The sequence below is a fragment of the Lampris incognitus genome, chromosome 2, assembly GCF_029633865.1.
Source record: "Lampris incognitus isolate fLamInc1 chromosome 2, fLamInc1.hap2, whole genome shotgun sequence".
NCBI classification, from domain to species: domain Eukaryota; kingdom Metazoa; phylum Chordata; class Actinopteri; order Lampriformes; family Lampridae; genus Lampris; species Lampris incognitus.
The window spans coordinates 128,128,765-128,151,558 of record NC_079212.1 but is presented as its reverse complement, the minus strand read 5'-3'; the positions used below and the strand labels follow the sequence as shown (position 1 = coordinate 128,151,558).

The following is a 22,794-nucleotide window of genomic DNA, read 5'->3' as shown; positions in this document are numbered from 1 at the left end:
AGACATTTGTATTTTATTTAAGTTCGCTAAATGGGAATATTACTTCTATCTTAGCCTGTAGTGGGCCAACACAAGCTGAATAAAGGAGTAAGATAAACAGGACCACCGTTATGTCTCTAACAATACAGGGAAATGATAAAGTCGACTAAAACTCAATTTATAAAAAAAATATTCATTTATTTAAAAGAAATATATAGAAATGGAGAGTGGGTCTTGTGACCTGTCTTTAGTCCGACAGCAAGCTGATGAAAGTTCTGTAGAAGAGCAGAAAACCAGCACATCTGCCAAAGCTGGCTGGCTGGTTTTAATTGTGATGCGGGGAATTTTTTTTTTATAAAGTTTGATAATATTTAATAGTTCACCATTAGAATAAACAAAAACACCTGGGACCATACCACATTATGTCTTGTTTGATGGAACAAAAATTCAAAATTTTAATATCATTATTATCATCATTGTCATCATCATTATCATCATCATTATTATATCAATATTATCATCATCATCATCCTCATCATTATCATCATCACCATTATCATTATTATATTATTATCATCATCATTATCCTCATTATTATTATTATGTTGTTGTTGTTGTTATTGTTATTAATACTGTTGTTGTCACCACCACCGTAACTTTAAACCGACCGTCCCCGTCTTCATCCACATGTCCAAATCCCATCGCTAAGCTTGTTTCTGTTAATACTCCCACTTCCGCTTTGCTTATCATTCGCAGGCATGTTGTGCACGAGACGCGCCGGGGCTCTCGGCGTGCTGCGGCGTGATATTATATGCACGCTGCATCAGATGCCAGGGCCCCCTCTTCTTCTGATTATTACCGGGGGTAATATTTCATCGGTACCACGCAATCTTTGTTCTCTGTGAAGATAATAAATGGCCTAATCGTTATCAGCAACCTGCTGAGGGTGTCAGCACCGACCAAGGCTGGAAGCGGGGTCCAAAGTGCCGCTGAATAAATTGGTGTTCCTTATCTCTCACTTCCAGATTATCACCGCCTTTTCAAACTTGCACAACAAATACATTCAATGCATCTAATGCATCATTTGTGTGTGTGTGGGGGGAGAGGGGGGAGAGGAGGGGGGGAGATCCTGCAGGTTGATAGAGACAGATAGGCGCAGGGGATGAGGAATGGTTACACGTTTTGTACGCAGCGCTGCCGTGGTGCAAGCCAATGTGCGGAGCGCGTTTTGCGTTGGAAGGAGCTTCAGGCCTTTTGGGCCAGGCCACTGGGTGCACATACTTTACATATCAATGGACACTATATTAAACATACATCAGCGCCATGCGATGCTTATCTGGCTGATTCGCTGCTGCTATCAGGGAGTATATTTTCTAATACGTTTTCAGGACACCTTTTGAAACGCAACGCCGCCACGGGCTTACTGGAGCCAATCATAGCTGAGTGTTGATTAATCTTCTCGTTGGAAACGGTTTAATCTTGCAGAATCGGAATACACGGGGCGAAAAATATAAATAAATACGTCCAATGTAATAAGACTATAAGCGCTTTGCAGTGACTTGCAATTAGGGTCATAATGACGATTCTCCGAGTGAAGCACACGGAAAGGTAGAAGCAGTAGTTTTAGCTACAGGCCTGTGCGTTCTTTTTTGTGCTAATAGTTTTGTCAGGTTTCAAACTCGGAGGGTCCTTCAGCAGCGCTCGGCCTTTACAAACCGAGCGCTCGTAATGCAGATCATTTGCTCTGTGGCACGTGAGTCGCTTCATATGGAAACGGATCCAAATTTCATTACTGGCGTCTCCTTAAGTACAGCATCGACGTACAAATGGCCCCTCTTTTCCCGTAACTGAGATTTTCCTACAATTAAAAAAAACAAAACTGGATGGGTGGACAATTTGTCCATACCGGGAATCTGATAAGATTAAACCGCCGGGAGGAGAAAAGCTGTGTGACTTTCGCAATCGAGCTCGCAACGTAACGTACAACATATGAGCGACACTTAGGGCCGGAGAAAGAAGCACATCTTCCAGCACATACACGCCCCCCCCCTTTTAATAATGCGGCATCTCCACCAACCGATGGTCTCCTAGACTACCGAGATAACGGAGCAGCGGTTTTCCATATCTGCAATTGGTCTATTATAGAACGGGATTAGCTCCCTTTCCGAAAAGGTCATACACAAAGTCACCAAACCTGCTTCTTCTTTTTCTTTTTTCTTTTTTTTTCCAATCCGCGTTGTCCTGTGCGCCACGCATTCACATGCATGTGGCATTTGAGGAAATTGCCATTAGACTAATGGTACTGGCCATTTCTCGTTGGGGAAAACAAATAAAAAAATAAAACGATTTGTTTAGAAGAGGGCCTCCTTCTAAGTAGATACAACAGCCAAGTCTTTAAAGGCGGGTTATGCTTGTGTGGAGGCTTGGGAGTTAAGACGCACACGATACAATGTACTGTTATGCAGTGACCCCTGGCGACGAGATGATGTAGTAGCATCGCCACAAGAGCGAAGGCGCGACACTGGGCTTCCCAGGGCTCACATGTGCGCGGAGGACTATAGTACGTATCTAAGAAAGAAAGAGTAAGACACAGACAGACGCTGAGGCAGGCAGAGAGAGAGAGGGAGAGCGAGAGAGGGAGGGAGAGAGAGAGAGAGAGAGAGAGAGAGAGAGAGAGAGAGAGAGAGAGAGAGAGAGAGAGAGAGAGAGAGAGAGAGAGAGAGAGAGAGAGAGAGAGAGAGAGAGAGAGAGAGAGAGAGAGAGAGAGAGAGAGAGAGAGAGAGAGAGAGAGAGAGAGAGAGAGAGAGAGAGAGAGAGAGAGAGAGAGAGAGAGAGAGAGAGTGAGAAACCATTGCACAGCTGGAATATTCCAGCTCAGATTCCCAGTGGCTGGACAGGAAGTTAGTGGAGTGCTGACAGGAAGTGTGTTCTCTTGGAAGGTCAGCTCTGGGTGGGGAGAGAAAGATGTTTCCTGTTGGCTCTTTGCACACGTTTAGAGGCCCCTGCCTTTCTGTCTGTTCCCGTCTCAGACTATTTTACACTCAGTCCATACAGGGCACCTACGTACGTGAAACATGCATGCAAACCCCATTCCCTTTGAGTTGAAAGTCACGGATACTCCGCAGCTGTCATCACACAAACTGATAAATTGACAATTAATTGACGCGGAATCTATGGTCCACAACAGACAACCGAGATCTGAAGTTGAAAATGAGGGGAGGGAATTCAACATGAGGAAAAAGACAGGGAGACAGAGAGAAATCGAAACAGACTGGGCGAGAATGCGAGAGACATGAAGGCACTGGGAGTGAGCAAGAGAGGAAAGGGACAAGGGAGAGATGGGCGGTGGCGATGTGATGGGCCGATAAGTGAAGTGCGAGAGGAAAAATCTCTTTGTCACTCCTGAGCTCAGTGGACAATCAAAGTTTCCTATCAGCTGTGGAGCAGGGCAAATTGGCTGCCCTGGGAAGGAGAGGGCCACTCTCACAGCCAATGGGAAGTGCCCCTGTCACTCGAATCGGGCCTAATAGAGAGTGGGAAGTGTGTGTGTGCGTGTGTGTGTTGTGTGTGTCTGCGTGCCTGCGTGCATAGACCTATATGGTGCATGCATAAATTGCACAACATACCAGAAGAAGAGATTAACAGAGAGAGCAAATGTTTAAGCCCTCTCCGTTTAATGCTGGGCATTATGAAACCTAAGGAAATGATAGACTTGACCTGCCACCTATCCTCTATCATTAATGACATATATGAGGCATGGGGGGCACGTTTTTTTTTGTTTTTTTTTTTTGGCAAAACGCCCCTTTGGAGGCATGACCATCACCGCTTTGAAGGGGCGCCATGTGGCAGAGATCAGTGGGTCTTAGCGGGAGCTGTGGACAGTTGTACACAAGGAGAGCAAGGCAAGAGGATTACTGTCTCATCAATATAACACCATACAGAGAGGGAAGTTGACATCAATATGCACAAACACATGCAGATATAGGCAGAACACGGAAGATTGTAGCAACGGCGTGACACGTGCAGAAAAAAAAATTATGACTGGAGATTTTCATGCTGGTTTTTTTTTTTTTGACACCCATCTTTCCTGCTCTAGTTCTCTTCCAACACACGCCAGACAAGAATGTATCTCTCCACACCCAGGGCCCAATCCTCTGTTTGAAGTCCCATCTCTGTCTCTTTGGGCCTGCGCCTTCCTTCCCTTTCCTCTGTCCATCCGTCTGTCTATCTTTCACTCCCGCTCCTCCCTGCCCCCCCCCCCTCCCTGCAGCTGCAAAGAGGACCACAGATGCTTTCATTGTCCACCGCCCCCTTGCCCTCACGCTTCTGCACCCGCTGCGATCACACCTGCCACCTGCACAGGACACGGGCTCCGGGACCGGGACTAGGAGGCTTTCATCCCTCGCTCACCTGACCTCTTTAGAGTCTCTCATCCCCTCATCCCAGGGCCTGTCACTGTGGAATGGCTGGCACAGAGGACTGCGGCAGAGCGAAACACAGAGCTGCCGTTGTAAAGACGGACTCTTGATGTTTTAGCTCAAGCCAAGAAATATTAAGTGGTTGAATTGCATTTGAGTTTAGAGTTTTAAATCTTGTCCCATTTTTCATCTTTGTTGACTTCAATATTCCTCATCGGGCAATGGGGGCAGGATGAGCTGAATGGATGTATCTTCAGAGAAACAGGGTCTTATACGTAGTGTGTGTGCATGCATGTGTGTGTGTGTCTGTGTGCATGCACGTTTGTGTGTGCATATATGCACATGTGCCTGTGTGTGCATGATTACATGGTGACAGTGAGGGTGGTGGCTCTGTCTCGGTGATTTATGAGTGGGTACTGTGAGGGGTCTCCTGTGCAGGATATTGTTCCCTGACTTCTGTCTCTCTTTGTGTCTGGCCGTGTGTGTGAGAGTGCATATTAGTGAGAGAGAGAGAGAGAGAGAGAGAACGAGAGAGAGAGAGAGTGAAAGAGGGAGAGAGAGAGATTAAGAGGGAGCATGCTGCAGGTGAGCCCTTAATGCAATCAATCACCACCGCGTCACAAGGCCCAGGTCTTGTGGATTACCCATTCAACTGATACTTGCTTTTACCTCGCTTCTTTTTATTTTGCATATTCATTATTTCTGGCAGATAAAGAGCACACCCCCAACATGTAATTCTTCTCTATTTCAGGAAAGGGAGATAATAATCAACTTCAAGCCTGAGAGGGACCATGACAGCTCAACCACATGGTGCTCCTAACCTCCCCCCACACCTTGCACATACACATATACATACACACTCACACACACACACACACACACACACACACACACACACACACACACACACACACACACACACACACACACACACACACACACACACCGGCAAGTCTCAATTCTCAGGGTTTGCCACATCAGGATACAGTGCTGTACATGAATTCCGGTTTAAACAGTATTCTGTTCGTCTTAGGCCAACAGCCTAACCGCACTTCTTCTGTGACCAGTAATGACATCCCGCCTTGGCTGGAGCTGCAGCAGAAGACAGGACTGGAACTGAAAAAGACAATTCACCAATCGACTGAGTACAGGCTAACATCAGACAATGCCCTGTCAGTGATACAACAGTCATAGGGGAAGGTGCATCGAATTGAAAAATACTGATGCTTTAAGCCATTTGTGTCCATCGTGAAAATAAATTCATAGTCAGGCAGAGTACTTTCAACATGTTGCCCTATGAGATTATTGATAAATCTAAACAGTCGGTATGTATTATGATCAATTACGGCTGACCCTTATGTGTGATTGAGTCAGTCTGACACATAAACTAGTGGTGCAACTTGATGGCGTGGCTGCTTGGCTGCAGGCGGCTCACTGGTTTGTTTTATAATCCCAATACCAGAAAGGGCTACATGCGGTGGCGGCAGTGACCTGTCTGCTATGGCTTGGTGTGAGAATGACTTGATGGCTGTCCAAGCTCTCACTGTACCAGATCTCCACTCCATACAAACATGCAAAAAAATAAATAAAAAAATGCCATTGTGTGGCCTTTCACCAGCACCGAGCATCAGCGCTAACAGACATTGTCTTTGCTTTCCTTGGTTGTGTATTTTCAGAATGAATATTGTACAGCACATACAATATGTTAACATTAACCATTGTGAGTGGAAGAGGGCTGGTTATTATGGAGCAGGAAATGACCTGCAGCGACCCCCGATGACCTCAGAGGGAAAGCAGGGACCTCGGTCTGACCTTTGTGTCCTCTCCTGTTTGTACTGGGATTGGACTGTGATTTTAGGCGGGTTGGTTACTCTGCTGATTGTCGAGGAGGGGTTGCTAGGTGGGGTCTCCCTTCGCCCAGTGCTGCTGGAAAGCCCGGCATGCAACAATGCGGTGGAAATTCCCTCCGATGTGTACATATTGAAGGGGGTTGAAGTAAAATTGGAAATTAGCTTTTCATTCGGGGATTTGTTGAATTGGTCAAAACATTTGTTAAATCCAAAATAACCTGATTGGGGTCCATAGCTGAAAAAAATTACCTGGAAAAATGTAACTATCTTTTCGTACTACAGGTCCAAAGCCTGTTTCACTGACAAACCATTTACAGTTGGCCCATTGCGCCCCTACTGGACAAATATGGTATCAACATGAGACTGATTTGTATGAAACGCCCCCGTGGGGAATTTTTGCAAAAGTTTGCTTCGCTGGAGATTAAATATAGACCTACATTATACAGCCCAGGTTTTTTGTTTTTGTTTTTGTCGCTAGATGTGAATCTCAAAAATGTATATTCTTTTAAAAAAAAGTTCGATTCTGGGTTTTTTTCTCATGAATAGTTTGATTTAAACACATCACACATTATCTTGATTTCAGGTGGGAGCATAGTTGCCACCCGAACTCTTTTAGCCAGTGAGCACTGATGAGCCAAGTTGCCATGAGAAAAAAAAAGAGAAAAGAATTCATCTTAAAATTTATATTTTTGGAATTGAATTCAACCTATTCAGATATGAATCCCTAAAAAGGCTGCCAACTCTGAGCCAATTGCATATACAAATGCATATATGGCCACATTTGGTCTTCTAACAATCTGTAGTTTCTCCACATGAAATACCCCCAACAAATGTAATGTTTGTTAATGGTACAGATGTTCAAACATCTCCCTTTCCTCCCCTAGACCTCAATACATGAATGGCCCATGCATCCTACTAATCAAGTGAAAACCATCAAACCAACTGAAGCCAATTTCACACAGAAGACGCCTCAAATATCGAGAAAACAAAAGTATGCTGAGCGGGCCTGTCACTTTCTCAGTCAGCCTTTTTTTTTCTTCATTTTATTGTTTTGCATCACTGCTGCTTTACTAAAACATACCAAGGATTTAAAATAATTTGTTTAAAAATGAGTCTTGAAGCCAAAAAAGAGAAAGTGTCAGTTTCACAGTAAATGCACAGCTATGTTGTTATCTGCTTTGCCAAATTTATTAAATAGGTTCATTTTTTTCAGGCCACCTAAATGCAGAAAATGCACAGCTGTAGGCCCAAGGAAGGCATGCAATGTCCAGTGGCATAACATGGCTGATTCCCTGCCAAGTTTGCAAAGGAATCAGAAGAACAGGGAACCAAGACGGAAGGAATGTCAGCATCTTTTCAGCATGATTCATGTGGCTCCTCTTTCTTCTTTTTTTTTCCTCTCAAAATGAGACCGAGCCAAGGTTGTCACTGTGTGCTAACTGGATTTGAGTGAGTGAGTCCTTTCCCAGATTCAGACAGTCAAAAACTGCATGCTTGCTGACATGGATGAGGCTAATGATGACAAAACAAATGTTCCCTCATATGTTAAAGGGCAGTTCCTCTGTGGAGCAAATCTACTCCTCCGTATGTGGAACTCTGCAAATTATATTGTTTGCATGGTCCTTACCTGGTCGATCAGAGGGATATGATCCCACCTAAAACTGCTGAGGAGGATGCAAACTTTGGACCCAAGACACAGGATACCACGTTGTACATTGTTTAGCCAGACATGCCCGCCGGGCCTCTATACAGGATGTCAAGTAAGAGGACTAAAACCTCTTGTTATCGCTTTGTTGTGCTTTCACTTTTTTTTTTGGTGACAATTTAATGGGCTTCGTGACTACGGATGAGGGACTTGCCCATCAGTCATGCTCCACTACAGGGCTCTAACACATAGATTTATGTACTTTCTTTGTAATAAAGCATGTGCGGTGTTTTCAGATTATGCTATTTACAAATCTGACTACCACAACTTGACAATATTTCCACACTGTTTATTGGTTGATGTTCAATATTTTGTAGCCCAACTACTATGTAGTAAACTATTTGGTCAATTTAAAATTTTAATCACAAATCGTGAGAAAATTCAATTTAAAATTTTAGCAAATTCCACTCTTCATCCATCCAGGCATCCATTATCCAAACTGCTTATCCTGCTCTCAGGGTTGCAGGGATGCTGGAGCCTATCCCAGCAGTCTCCCCGCCTGCCGCCTCAAATTCCCCTCTCTTTCGTCTAAAATTGAATTTTTCTGATGCTACCTGAGAAAAAAATGGTCAGTTTCTTCTCCTAGACTATCAAGTCAGATATTCATCTATCTATTTAGCAGCATACCTGAGCAAATAGTGGATTAAATAGGCCAACACAAAAGTGATACAGAACATTAGCTTTGTTTTTGTTTTAATTCTGGGTCTGGCCCTCTACACTTTTTATCATTTGAAAAAACACACAAAAAAATAGTTTCACACAATGCTCACAAGACGGAAAATTCTATAACGCAGCATATCAAATACTGGTATTATGTTCACTGGTATTATACTGGAATAATGCCCACACTGGACCTGTAGGTAACTAAAAGCGCTGAGAACATTCACTTCAGGTTTGTGCATGTATCGATTAAGCCTACATTGTTTTTATGCTGCTGTAAACAGGCCGACATTCATCATGTACTAATATGATTTTGTACAAGCATGACATTTTTTTTAGGTTACTGTGCACAATTATTTTGTGACCATGAATAGAATAAATAACACATTGTTGAAATAGTAGTGCTATTTTCAAAGTGTCCCCTGCCAACTGTTTGGTTTATATAAACCAAATCAAAACTTTTATATGTTTAGGGTGCTTGGCAGACCCAACTTTTCCCTGTACTTTGTTTATCTTTATCTTATGAACTGGACTGGAGTCTATGTAGAGGGCTTTTCTATTATAATACCCTTTAACGGATAGATGTGACTTGTACAGGTTGTAAGATGTAAACTGCTGCACACCTACCCTGTGTGTGTATGTATGTATATATATATAGTACTGTGTATACTATCAAGCAAAACTGAGAAACCCTTACTGGAGTCCACAGCTCCTGTTCTGGCTCATGCTGCAGGTCAGCAAGCACACTAGAGGGCGCTGCATATACTTGTCGGGGCGGGGTTCCCTCTAAAAACTACAGGCGGGATAATAAAACAAAAAATTTCAAATGAATCATTTTTCAAATTTTTTATTTCAAATTTGGTACTTTCCATTTCTTACTTTATATTGTGGTTCCATGGCTCGTGTCTTTCCCCACATACCACCTAACCTCATGTAGTCACTAATCTCTCAGAGAAAGACTATTTATAAAACAAAATCATACAAAAGCTAGAACATTACAGCCTGACAGCAAAAACAAACATGAAGACTTCTGCTTAATGGAACTGGGCTGACGTGGTATCAGAGCTTCCAATTTTTGTTTCCAAAAATATGGGTTAGTCAGGGGCAACTGACAAGTGACAGTAAACCGTAAGTGCAAAAGATATAAGAACCGGTCATGTTGACAGTTGCCAGAATTACTTGCGAGCTACAAAAGGGGTCAGCCTCATAACCAATACAGCATGAGTGAATAAAGACGCAACTGAAAATTCTTGACACCGCACATTAGTCACATCAGTTAAACAACTTTTAATCTTAACTGATCATGCAAAAGGTGAAACAAAAAAGTAGAAAAAAGGGGAGTCCGGATTTTGACATGAAAATGATGCATCATTCAAAGATATCGAAGAGAACAGCTGAACACAATGATACCTATCATCCAATATGATGTAGCTGCAGTTGAACAAAGCATATAATGACCTCTTGTTTTGCGCTGAGCACAAAGGCACAAGTGTTTGGATACAACTACAACTACCTTGACACAAGTGGTTTGTTTGTGTCTAGGTTCCTGGATGGCAAAAAGAACCAACTTGAGTGTGATGGGGATTTTTTTGTAATATGTGATCTCCATATGAATGGAAAGTTGTACATCTTTGCAACAGGGCCAATGTGTGTTTATGTATCTTTGCGTGGTTTTGTTGTGTATATGGGAGGAGAGGTTTAGAGGGCATCCAACAGACTGTCGATGCGACCAACTAACTCCTGCCTTTTGCTAGCCAGAGTCTTCTCGCTCTCGATGTAGGCTTCTTTCTTGACCTTGCCCGCCACCAGACGCTCAGCTTCCTGACAGGAGCGACACACCAGCTCCTTCACCTGGCCATCAAGTTTCTGCACCTCCCCAACCTGAGAACACACAGTGGGCGGTCAGCCTCAGTATATAGCATTTTTTTTCCGGAAACCATCAATGATGTTGATAAAAGTGCTCAACAAGTAAGTAGCAGAATATACACTACCGTTCAAAAGTTTGGGGTCACATTGAAATGTCCATATTTTTGAAGGAAAAGCACTGTACTTTTCAATGAAGATAACTTTAAACTAGTCTTAACTTTAAAGAAATACACTCTATACATTGCTAATGTGGTAAATGACTATTCTAGCTGCAAATGTCTGGTTTTTGGTGCAATATCTACATAGGTGTATAGAGGCCCATTTCAAGCAACTATCACTCCAGTGTTCTAATGGTACAATGTGTTTGCTCATTGGCTCAGAAGGCTAATTGATGATTAGAAAACCCTTGTGCAATCATGTTCACACATCTGAAAACAGTTTAGCTCGTTACAGAAGCTACAAAACTGACCTTCCTTTGAGCAGATTGAGTTTTTGGAGCATCACATTTGTGGGGTCAATTAAACGCTCAAAATGGCCAGAAAAAGAGAACTTTCATCTGAAACTCGACAGTCTATTCTTGTTCTTAGAAATGAAGGCTATTCCATGCGAGAAATTGCTAAGAAATTGAAGATTTCCTACACCGGTGTGTACTACTCCCTTCAGAGGACAGCACAAACAGGCTCTAACCAGAGTAGAAAAAGAAGTGGGAGGCCGCGTTGCACAACTGAGCAATAAGATAAGTACATTAGAGTCTCTAGTTTGAGAAACAGACGCCTCACAGGTCCCCAACTGGCATCTTCATTAAATAGTACCCGCAAAACACCAGTGTCAACATCTACAGTGAAGAGGCGGCTGCGGGATTCTGGGCTTCAGGGCAGAGTGGCAAAGAAAAAGCCATATCTGAGACTGACCAATAAAAGAAAAAGATTAAGATGGGCAAAAGAACACAGACATTGGACAGAGGAAGACTGGAAAAAAGTGTTGTGGACGGATGAATCCAAGTTTGAGGTGTTTGGATCACAAAGAAGAACGTTTGTGAGACGCAGAACAAATGAAAAGATGCTGGAAGAATGCCTGACGCCATCTGTTAAGCATGGTGGAGGTAATGTGATGGTCTGGGGTTGCTTTGGTGCTGGTAAGGTGGGAGATTTGTACAGGGTAAAAGGGATTCTGAATAAGGAAGGCTATCACTCCATTTTGCAACGCCATGCCATACCCAGTGGACAGCGCTTGATTGGAGCCAATTTCATCCTACAACAGGAAAATGACCCTAAACACACCTCCAAATTGTGCAAGAACTATTTAGAGCAGAAGCAGGCAGCTGGTATTCTATCGGTAATGGAGTGGCCAGCGCAGTCACCAGATCTGAACCCCATTGAGCTGTTGTGGGAGCAGCTTGACCGTATGGTACGCAAGAAGTGCCCATCCAACCAATCCAACTTGTGGGAGCTGCTTCTGGAAGCGTGGGGTGCAATTTCTCCAGATTACCTCAACAAATTAACAGCTAGAATGCCAAAGGTCTGCAATGCTGTAATTGCTGCAAATGGAGGATTCTTTGACGAAAGCAAAGTTTGATGTAAAAAAAATCTTATTTCAAATACAAATCATTATTTCTAACCTTGTCAATGTCTTGACTCTATTTTCTATTCATTTCACAACATATGGTGGTGAATAAGTGTGACTTTTCATGGAAAACACAAAATTGTTTGGGTGACCCCAAACTTTTGAACGGTAGTGTATATATGTAGCGTTTTTTTTTCTTTTCCGGAAACCGTCAATGGTGTTGATAAAAGTGCTCAACTAATGAGGGGCGGAATATCAATATAGATGTAGGAAAAAAACTTTTAATGCATAGCAGTACAAGCTTGTTTCATTAAAACTTTTTTTTCCTACATCTATAGTCTCACACACACACACACACACCCACAAAACCAGGCTCCATTTGAACGTCAATAGAATCATTTTAGAAGGTCTAGAAAAAGACAACCTGGATCTTCTTGTAGTATTGTGCTCAGTTGTTTGAAAATTAATGATTGTGGTCAAACTGAAAAAAAAATTTATAAAGAGGGGAAATTTTAACTGGCTCCCATCTCAGTTGTCTTTTGACCTTTATCAATCACCACTGTTTTCTGTCTGCACACAATACGTATGGCACATTCTTTCAATTTATGTCAAGCTAGTTTACGTGTGACGTAATTCAATAATAACATCCATCCATCCATTATCCGAACTGCTTATCCTGCTCTCGGGGTCACGGAGATGCTGGAGCCTATCCCAGCAGTCACTGGGTGGCAGGCGGGGAGACACCCTGGACAGGCCGCAAGGCCATCACACAGGGCCGACACACACACACACACACACACACACACACACACACACACACACACACACACACACACACACTCATACCTAGGGGCAATTTAGTATGACCGATTCACCTGACCTACATGTCTTTGGACTGTGGGAGGAAACCGGAGCACCCGGGGGAAACCCACACAGACACGGGGAGAACATGCAAACTCCACACAGAGGACAACCCAGGACAACCCCCAAGATTATACTACCCTGGGGCTCGAACCCAGGACCTTCTTGCTGTGAGACGACCGCTAACCACTGCGCCATCCCAACAATAACAACTGACTCCAAATAAACTTTGGGAGGGGGGGAAAAAGGGTAAACTAAGTCAGCAACAGTAGTCCAAGATGGGGACTATAATACCTCCCTTTCACATTAAAACATACACTGATGAGCCAAAACATTATGACCACTCACAGGTAAACCAAATAATGTTGATCATCTCTCCAAACAAGGGTACATGTCAAGGTCTGGGTAGATTAGATTGTAAGCAAACAATCAGTTCTCATAGTAATCCTGTTGGATGCAGGAGAAATGTGCAGGAATAAAGACCTGAGTGACTTTGACAAGGGCCAAATTGTTAAGACCAGATGACTGGGTCAGAGCATCTCTGAAACGGCAAGGTTTGTGGGGTGCTCCCGGTCAGCAGTGGTTGAATACCTACCAACAGTGGTCCGAGGAGGGACAAACCATAAACTGGCGACAGGGTGTTGGGCACCCAAGGCTCATCGATGTGCTAGGGCAACGAAGGATATCCTGTCTGGTCCAAACCGACAGAAGGTCTACTGTGGCACAAGTCACAGAAAATTTTATGGCACAAGTCACAGAAAATGTTAATGATGGTTAGGGGAGGAATGTGTCACAACACAGTGCATTGCACCCTGCTGTGTATGGGGCTGCATAGCTGCAGACCAGTCGAAGTGCCCATGAGGACCCCTGTCCACTGTCGAAAGCGTCTACAATGACCTTGGAGCAGTGGAAGAAGGTCGCCTGATCCAACAAGTCCTGTTTTCTTTTAGATTACGTGAATGGCCACGTGCATCTGCGTCATTTGCCTGGGGAAGTGATGGCACTAGGATGCACTGTTGGAAGACAACAAGCTGGTGGAGGGAGTGTGATGCTCTGGTCAATGTTCTGCTGGAAAACCCTGGGTCTGGCCATTCATGTGGACATCAATTTGACACGTCACCTACCTAAATATCGTTGCAGACCAGGTACAGCCCTTCATGACAATGGTATTACCTGATGGCAGAGGTCTCTTTCAGCAGGATAATGAGCCCTGCCACACCACACATATTGTTCGGGAATGGTATAAAGAACATGATGAAGTGTTGAAGGTGTTGCCCTGGGCTCCAAATTCACCAGATCTCAATCCGATTGAGCAATTGTTGAATGTACTGGACCGACAAGTCCAATCCACAGCAGCTCCACCTCGCAACTTACAGGACTTGAAGGATCTGCTGCTAATGTTTTGGTGCCAGATGCCACAGGCAGAGTCCATGGTTTGAGGAACGGTTAGAAGGATGTTTTGAGAAGCATGATGAAGTGTTCAAGGTGGTACCTTGGCCTCCAAATTCTCCAGATTTAAATCCAATTGAGCATCTGTGGGATGTGCTGGACCGTCAAGTCAAACCCAGAGCGGCTCCACCTTGCAACTTACAGGACTTAAAGGATCTGCTGCTTATGTTTCGGTTCTAGATACCACAGGACAATTTCAATTTTTTGTGGAGTCCATGCCTTGGTGAGTCAGTGCTATTTTGGGGGCATACTGAAGACCAACAGCATATTAGGCAGGTGGTCGTAATGTTTTGGCTCATCCGTGTTTTTTAGCTATGGATGTACCAATATAATTTTTTCACCGCCAATATCGATTCCGAGTAGGGATCTTTAAGCATCGGCCGATACAGAGTATCGATCCAATCCATAACTTTTGCTGAACAGTGCAGACTTAGACCATTAATTTGGGGTCAATGAGCAAAATAATGGAGATGGAACCAGTTTTTCATCCCACATTAAAGGAATTAAGGCTTCCATGTGCCAAAAATGCAGTAAATCAAGCCATTTTGTTTTTATTCATGGCATGTTACTCATGGCTTTTGGTATCAGATTTTAGTCTTTGGTAAAATCTCTGAAACTGATCCTCTATTTTTGCATGATATCAGCCCGATATCCGATACCAGTGTCAGTACATTCCTAATTTTAGCAATTCTACCATACATTCAGCTAATTAGTTGACAAGGTTGCAATACTTTAGACTTGAAAGCAAAGGGTAGAGTTTGCTTTACAGCAGCAAATAGTCAGTAAACGACACTGAGTACCCTGAGCATGCATCAAGACTGAGTACCCTAGTTATGGTCTATAACATATGAATGAAACAAACATGGAGCATGCTTTAGAAATAATTGTTTTAACTTTCTAATTGACACTTTTGACTTCACACAAGGCATCCCCTTTGTATGAGTAACTACATTTGGGAAGTTCATTGCCCAGATGACAACTACTTTTTTCTTTTCTTTAATTTGTCTAAACCTGCTTATTCTCACATAAGCCACACGCTGTGACATTAAAGTCCATGTTTGCCCTCACCCAATTGTGCGCCATCATTGCATATACCAGGCATATGCAAAACATGCCATTGAGTGCAAAGAGTAAGCAACTTTCACTTATAAACAAATCACTACACCAGGGGATTTCACTGATTAGCATATGTTCAGCCAAACATAACAGACCAGTCAGCGAAATCCTGTGGTGCGCTGATCAGATGGAAGGAAAACCTGCATACTCTATGGCTAATGTTAGCCTATGTCTGACACAGACCAACAAATCCAACATAGATAACTTCCGCCATCCCAATCTACACTCTCACACGCCCACCTTATCAGCCAAGTCAGAGCCCTCAGCCTTGAGGCGGGCTTGCAGGGAGCTGATGTCGCCGGTAAGAGCACGGTGGTCTGCCTCCAGTGTTTTGCGCCCACTGTTGAGTGCCCCAGTGTCACGGGACTGCTTGTAGCGGTTGACCACCTCATCCATGTGACGGTACAGACCCAGGCGCTTGTTGACCAGAGTCAGTACCTGCTCTGTGATGGAGGCCACTTTCATGCGCACCTCTGCTGCCGGGTCCTGATTGGAAAGGAGAGAAATATAAAGATGCATTCAAAAAGGTGTTGGAAAGAAAAGGGAAGATGACAAGTTCATGGAAGTGACACTATTTGTCAAAGAGCAATAGCTATGAAACAAATCTTATGGACAGAAAAAAAATCAAAAGAGTGGGAAGATAAATGAAGACCTAAAACAAGGCAAACTCTACTGAACCTTGGTGATGGCAAAGTCCAGGCGTACGTAGATTATGACAGTGAAGAAGAGAATGTAGAAGGCCCCTACAACCAAGAGAGGCTCCTGCAGCATCAAAATCTTATTGAAAGTGTAATGGACCTGGTTACATAAGAGCACAAATAGAGAAAAACAAACATTAAAAAGGTGTGCAAACTTCAAGTACTTCCAAATCCAAGCACTTCCAAAGTCCTGTCAAAATGGGTTGTCCCAAGTTTTCCCAGTACCACAAAGCCCAAAAATTTTCATTTATTACTAATCATCTGATTGCAAGAGAACCGATTTCTGTGACTCACTAACAACCAGGCAAAAAGTTAAATCTTCAGGTTTTGATATCTACTTATTTGCAATTTTGACCAGCAAAAATACAGAATATATTTATAAATTTAAATTAGGACTACTTTAAAATGTTAATTTAAAACACTATTGAAAATATATATCTTGGTCATTTACCATCCCATTGTGGTATGCCATCTTGGTCATTTACTATCCTCTAGTGTGATGACATCCATACCATTTACCTTTCCGTAAATGGTATGGTATACTGCGAGGTATGGGCCAATAGCTTCTGGAGATGAGGAAAACATTTTCCCCAAAAGGCAACAGCAAGGCCTTCCATATGCCACTGAAGGATACCTAGATGTTAGATTATATCAACTGTTCACTTACAATGGTAAAACTAAGAAAAATTGGGGCCAAGTGATTCAGCTGGCAACAAAAAGGGAAGCCCACCATCAGTTGTCAGTTGCATCACCAATCAATATCAGTGTTGCTCTGCCTGTCACTAATTTGGTACTGAAAAGTTGATTTTGCATTTTAGAGTAGCAGTCTACGCCATGCCTAGCTCCAGGAATAATCTAGTCCTTTTATAGCCTGTACTGGAACAAAACCCAGCACATCCCTGCAAAAGCACTCGATCAGTCCCAGCACCAGACACATTATAAACTATTTAGGATATACCTAGTTCAATTAAATATTGCCAAAATTAGTCATATGTTGATTTTCTTCACATTCTTTAATTTTTTTCCCCCCAAAACTAAGTTGACATTGGGGTGCTGACAAGCTTCATGAGACATGTCTAATGGTAATACCTGCCCAATCACACTTAGCAAATGCATTTTCAGTTTTGGAAATGAAATGGATAATAAAAAATTTTAAAAATTTTAAAAAAGCCATCCCCGCAACCAGTATAGCGGGTGTCACTTTTTCAAATTCCTAAAGGCACAACTTTGAACTATTTTGGATCTCATGTATGCTCATCGACAAGTACAGGTTGGCCTCAGGAAAGGTGACTGAGGTTACTGTGGCAAGCAGTGCTTGCTCAGCTGTGATTGAAGCGTTGTGTAAAAATAAATAAATAAATCAGCAGTGCTCATGTTCAGTCAACTGCCCTCTGATAAAGTTGTCTAAAAGAAGTATTAAGTCTCTCTGACACTAAACCCCCCCCCACACACACACACAAATACATATAAAGGCCCCGGTCCACTCTCTCATTTCATTTACCACAACATCCTGAATGTGCTGCTCCACCAGGTTGTCTTTAGTGGCCACCAGCACTGGCCGGCCAAATGTATCCAGGTAAGTATAGTGCAGCTGTTCGGGCATGTGGTTGATTGGGTACGGCGTGTCCACATGGATGTTTCTAATGGGACCAGATAGAGAATGAGATAAATAAATCAATGTCAACTAGAATGTGCAAATAACCTACAGAGTATCAGAGAAAGTTGAATCAGTTCATCTGGACACTACTTTTATTGAGAGGAATGTTTCATCACTCATATAAGTGACCTCTTTTATCACTCTAGATGAGTGATGAAACGTTTCTCTCCAATGTTGTGTCCAGACGAACTGATTCCACTTTCTGCGATTTCCTTACCTGGAGTACTGAGCATGCACAAAGACAACATACAAAGTAAAATTTCTTAATTTCATTTGAGGAAACAATCTCAATATGAATATAATTCATTGACAGAGGAAATATTTAGGTTCATGCCTATTTTAAAAGCAAAACAAATAAATACGAGTCCTACAAGTACTTGCTTCCTGACATTAATGCAAAAACATCCATTCATAAGCCCATGTAGTCACGCACACACTTACCTGGCCCCCTCTGGAAGGATGAGTTTAACGGTTAAGGAATCAATAACCTGGTCATCATAGACGTGGTCAACCAGCCTCATCTTTAGTGCATACTGGTCACCTAGGAGGCAAAGAGGTGGTACTACATTAGCATAAATCTAAGAAAGGGTCAGCAAGGTTGAGTAGTTAAGAGGGAGCCTGTCTTTAAGTTGAGGCTCCCACACACTTGGTGACAGAGCCAGTCTTTTCCAATGCAGGCTGTTCAGACTTAAAAAGGGATTTTGCCCATCTGTCTCAAATGCCGTCTTGATCACATTCGCAGTAGACGACAGGGGACAGACTGAGGGTTTCACACATGAAGACTCACTAGCCCAATCTTCACGTCGCATCTCAAATTTTGCAGAATATCACGGAAACACCAACTCAGAAAGGAAGCTGAAGAACTGAAACCGCCAAAGAAGATGGAGAGACAAGCACTACAGTCTGCCAGTCAACATACAAGCAAAAAAACCAAAAAAACAATATGGAGCACAAGTTTTAAAGCATAGTTTGTACAGCAGTCACTCTGCTCCAAATTTAAAACAACAAAACAAAATCAAGACGTCGCACATGGAGGATGACCTGGCTCGAGAGATGGCCGCAGCAAAAATTTTATACTTTACAGAAAGAGTAGAAGCAGCTAAACAAGAGCCATTGTCATTAATTTTTTTTCCTCCTGTGTGCCGGTAGTAGCTGTTGATAAAGTGACTGCATGTCCTGTTTGTTCCGTTTATGTCCCAAAACTTCAATCCTGATGGCTGCCGCCAGAGCCGGTTTCTGATTTCAGTCTTTGATTCATTCCCACTACACGATGTGGTCATGATAAAAATTAAACATTTTTAAAAAATCTGCCAATATTACCAGTTGGAAGTAAACAGGGGGGTGGCAAAATAATGAGTCCTTTCATACTTAAAGGATAATCTGCCTCATATCATCAGCCCCCTTTGGTTTTAGTAGACGAGAACAGCCCAACACGAGAATTGGCCCGATTCTCACCAAATGTAAAGAGCCACGTTTAGATGAAAATTCTACCAAATCCTGAACTGTTTTTTTCTTTTTTAATATCTGTCCTGTTGATATAATCTCTTCACGAAGGCAGCAAGCAAAAAGACTTTTTTTTCCTTTGGGGGACCAATCAATCAAGAAAACAAAATGACATTTAAGATGTCAGTGTGTATTTAGAAGGAAATGTATTTGTACATTTTACCTTTACTGTGGAAACTGTCATCAACTTACCCAGTGTGTAAAGGTACTCATAGCTGGGCAGGTTGTAGCCAATGATGTAGTGAGTCTTCCAGCCTCCAAACAGAGGGAAGCGAGGCCTGACCTCCACCTCAACTGAATCCTCAAGGACCTGCAGGTGGGAGGTGGAGATGTTGCCAATCTCATCCCGGTAGTACACATCTTGTGCAGATGCAGGAAGGATAGTCTGTTGAGAACAGAGAGCAGTCAAAATAATTTTCCATGAAAAACAGCAAAGCCACCAATCCGAACAATCACGCTTTATTTACAAAGCAACACACCTTGAAGGATTTGACAGATGAGATACCGCTGTCAGACTGCCGCTGGTAATCGTAACGTGAGAAAGGTCCTTTCAGATAGGCGCCCGTATGCCTTAGGTCAATGGTTTCTTCTACAGCAATGTTACCCCAGTGAGAGACCTCAATAGTGCGGGTGATGCTACTGATAGTGAGGAAGGGTGTGTTGTTTTCATAATGAATCTTCATTGTATCCTAAATGGTAGAGACAACACATAACACACAATGTTTAAACAAACATTGTTTATACATCTTCATAAGAAGCTCTTGCAATCTTCTCCTTGTTGTACCTCGCTGAATGGCGCAACATCACGGAATGGTCCATACTCAATGACCTCATCGTTCTTGCTGGGGCTGCCCAGCTTGGTGTAGATCTCCACAGTCTTGGAGGCCAGGCGGACACGGGTGGTCTGGCTGCGGGTAGGGTAAGGGGAATACAAGTAGTGGTTCCCCTGAAAGACCACCAGCTGGCGCTCAGCCTGAGTAATGTGTGTAGGGAAGGGCTTTAGGACATGGCTAAATACTGTCTCCACCTTCACTCTCTGCTTAGCACCCCCTGCCAGACTGGAGGGCAACCGAACGTTGTAAAATGTCCCACTGAAAGGCAAAGAAATAGATTCCATGTGATAGACACAGTGAAGTTTCAATTTCACAGTACATTCATGATACACTGGACAAACTAATGAAAACTACATATGTGAGGACTTCAACTTTGGGACAACTAAATGACAATTACAAAAGAGGGTAAACAGGCAAGGTATATTAAGATGAAAGCTGTACATCTCCGGTGTTTGCATTAGGGTCCTTCACGCAGAGACCCAAGTGTATAACAGTTTTCATTCCAATGTAAAACTATATTTACAAATTAGTATACTGTCAGACAGAGAGAGGGACCAAGTTAGTCAAATTGGCTGGAGTACTGTTTGAGTCGAGTAAAAAAATAAAATCTTCATATACATAGTTCTTTGGCACATGATTTAAGATCACTGCTTTAAAAAGGTCATATAAAAGGTCAGGTATTATGAGCCCATTTTACAGGACTGGGTTCACCAAACACTTACCTTATAATGTTACCACATTTCCAGAAGGTAATGCACCCATATGTAATACTAAACTCACTCAGGAGCGGTTTCATGTACAGTGGGGGAAATTCAAAACATCGTTGAGCAGTCATTAGATTGATGTTATTGAATCTTTTTGGAATGGTATTGAGCACAAAGTTTAAAGTGAATCTGCACATATTTCATCTCTCTGAGGCTCTCTTTCTTGACGAACAGTCCAATAACAGACTTCAGGACTGAAGGGAAAGCATTGCTCTGAATATTAAGGTACTGCTTAGAAATAGACTGCATTTTAAATGGTAAATGGACTGCATTTACAGTTAACGCCCCCCCCCACACACACACACTAATGGCAGAGTCAAGCATGCAGGATAAACAACAAGCTCATCGGGAGCAGTAAGTGGTTAGGCGTCTTGCTCAGGGACATTTTTGGTGGGAGGAGCCAAGGATCAGACCAGCACCCCTCCTTTGTTACCTACAACCTGCTCTACCCCTGAGCTAATGCCACTGAGGTTTTCTCATGTTATCTTTCTCTTTTGATAAATGTTATCAGGGTTCAAGTAGCTGCAAGTGGTTCAGAAGAGTAGTTCAACAGCTAGGCTAGTGGTTCTAATGATACTCAACTTAGATGTCTCTATAACAAATTGAAAAGATGCTACACATTGCAATTAATAAGGCCAATTGTTCCTCCTGAGATCCTGGATAGGTGACAAAAACTTGATTAAATTCTTACCTTTGTCCCTCAATTGTTGCCTCCTTGAGGTCAAGTGTAATATCTTCCTCTTCATCACCCTTCACCTGAGAAAATGGGATCGTTTTAACTTGTTTAAAAAAAAAATTAACATTTAGAACCCAAATCCAGTCAGTGTGAAATACGGGGGGGGGGGCAATGTATGTAGATTTGGTTAATATCAGAGTATTTGGGTTTTATTGATACGTTTTCCTGTATTCATAACAAAGGGGCAGACCTCTGCGTATTCATACACGGAAGTAGATCCCCAGCGCATACGTGTCGTTCGGCTACAGAACGTGCAGCGCTGCGGAAGTTAACACCCCCGCATGGTCAAGTTAAACAGTCCAAAATGAGTGTTAGGTCTGATTTATTCTATTCAGCAGAATTCTGCTCACACCGCTTATGAAAATATGAATACCCCTTCACTGAACAGTATAAATGCTGCTAGCAAGTCTAGTTTCAGCTATACTTCCAGCCTTGCAAGACAGTGGTTGCTACAAGCACAACATTGAATGGCATTTTTTGTAAGTTATCTACATCGTATATCATTTGGATACATTTGTACGTCGTTCTAAGACAGGAAAACTAACCCTGACAGTGTTCGTGTGTGACCGTCGTCATCTCTGCGATAGCAACCACCGTATCTCACAAGTTATAACATGGTGCAGTTATTCAAACAAGCTAGCAAGCTAAAAGCTAGCGCAGTCCCCGAGTTGAGCAGCACTCTGAACGTCGTGATTCATTCATTCATTGGTAGATAAGATCGCTTACTGAAGCTCCGACGTATGCAAGATGCGGCACCAGGTCTGGCTCCACTGCAATCATGAACGTTTGTACGGCGTGGTCGCCATGGTTTGCCAGGGTAATTTCAGCGGTGATTTTGGCGAGATGAGTGCTCAGGTCCACCAATCTCTTCACCTCCTCGTTGACGAGCCCGTTGGCTGACACCCGACAGCTTAGTGCAACGAATAGCAGTGCGCAAGCATAGATATAAAAAGGGGGCATTTTCCAAGTCATGTCGAAAGAACCGGAGAAAGAAATGTTGGCTTAAAGGTGGAAACAAAGCTTGAGATATATATGCAGAGCAGCAAAGGTAAGGCCGCACGCCGCTCTACGCCAGAAAAGGATGACGCTTCATTCGCTACTGCGTGATGACGTAATGGTGCGTAAAACGGAACAAT

At 42.9% G+C, this 22,794-nt stretch overlaps 1 protein-coding gene across 1 annotated transcript; it reads right to left on the bottom strand.

Annotated features, from left to right (window-relative positions):
* Nucleotides 1-9,443: 9,443 nt before the first annotated feature.
* Nucleotides 9,444-22,727, bottom strand: rpn1 (ribophorin I). Its single transcript, XM_056273572.1, has 10 exons — nucleotides 22,385-22,727; nucleotides 21,614-21,678; nucleotides 20,110-20,416; nucleotides 19,805-20,014; nucleotides 19,518-19,710; nucleotides 18,264-18,363; nucleotides 17,667-17,805; nucleotides 16,146-16,265; nucleotides 15,708-15,953; nucleotides 9,444-10,493 (listed from the first exon to the last, which is right to left on the bottom strand). The coding sequence occupies exons 1-10, from the start codon at nucleotides 22,628-22,630 to the stop codon at nucleotides 10,311-10,313; spliced, it is 1,809 nt and encodes a 602-aa protein (XP_056129547.1). The 5' UTR covers nucleotides 22,631-22,727; the 3' UTR covers nucleotides 9,444-10,310.
* Nucleotides 22,728-22,794: the final 67 nt, after the last annotated feature.

What these genes read in the sequence shown, in the direction of transcription:
- rpn1 (XM_056273572.1), bottom strand. Translation starts at nt 22,630, where the DNA reads ATGACTTGGAAAATGCCCCCTTTTTATATCTATGCTTGCGCACTGCTA. An exon ending in CATCTGTCAAATCCTTCAAG is followed by an intron (nt 19,711 to 19,804) that starts GTGTGTTGCTTT and finishes TGTTCTCAACAG; the next exon opens with ACTATCCTTCCTGCATCTGC. An exon ending in AGCACATTCAGGATGTTGTG is followed by an intron (nt 16,266 to 17,666) that starts GTAAATGAAATG and finishes TTATGTAACCAG; the next exon opens with GTCCATTACACTTTCAATAA.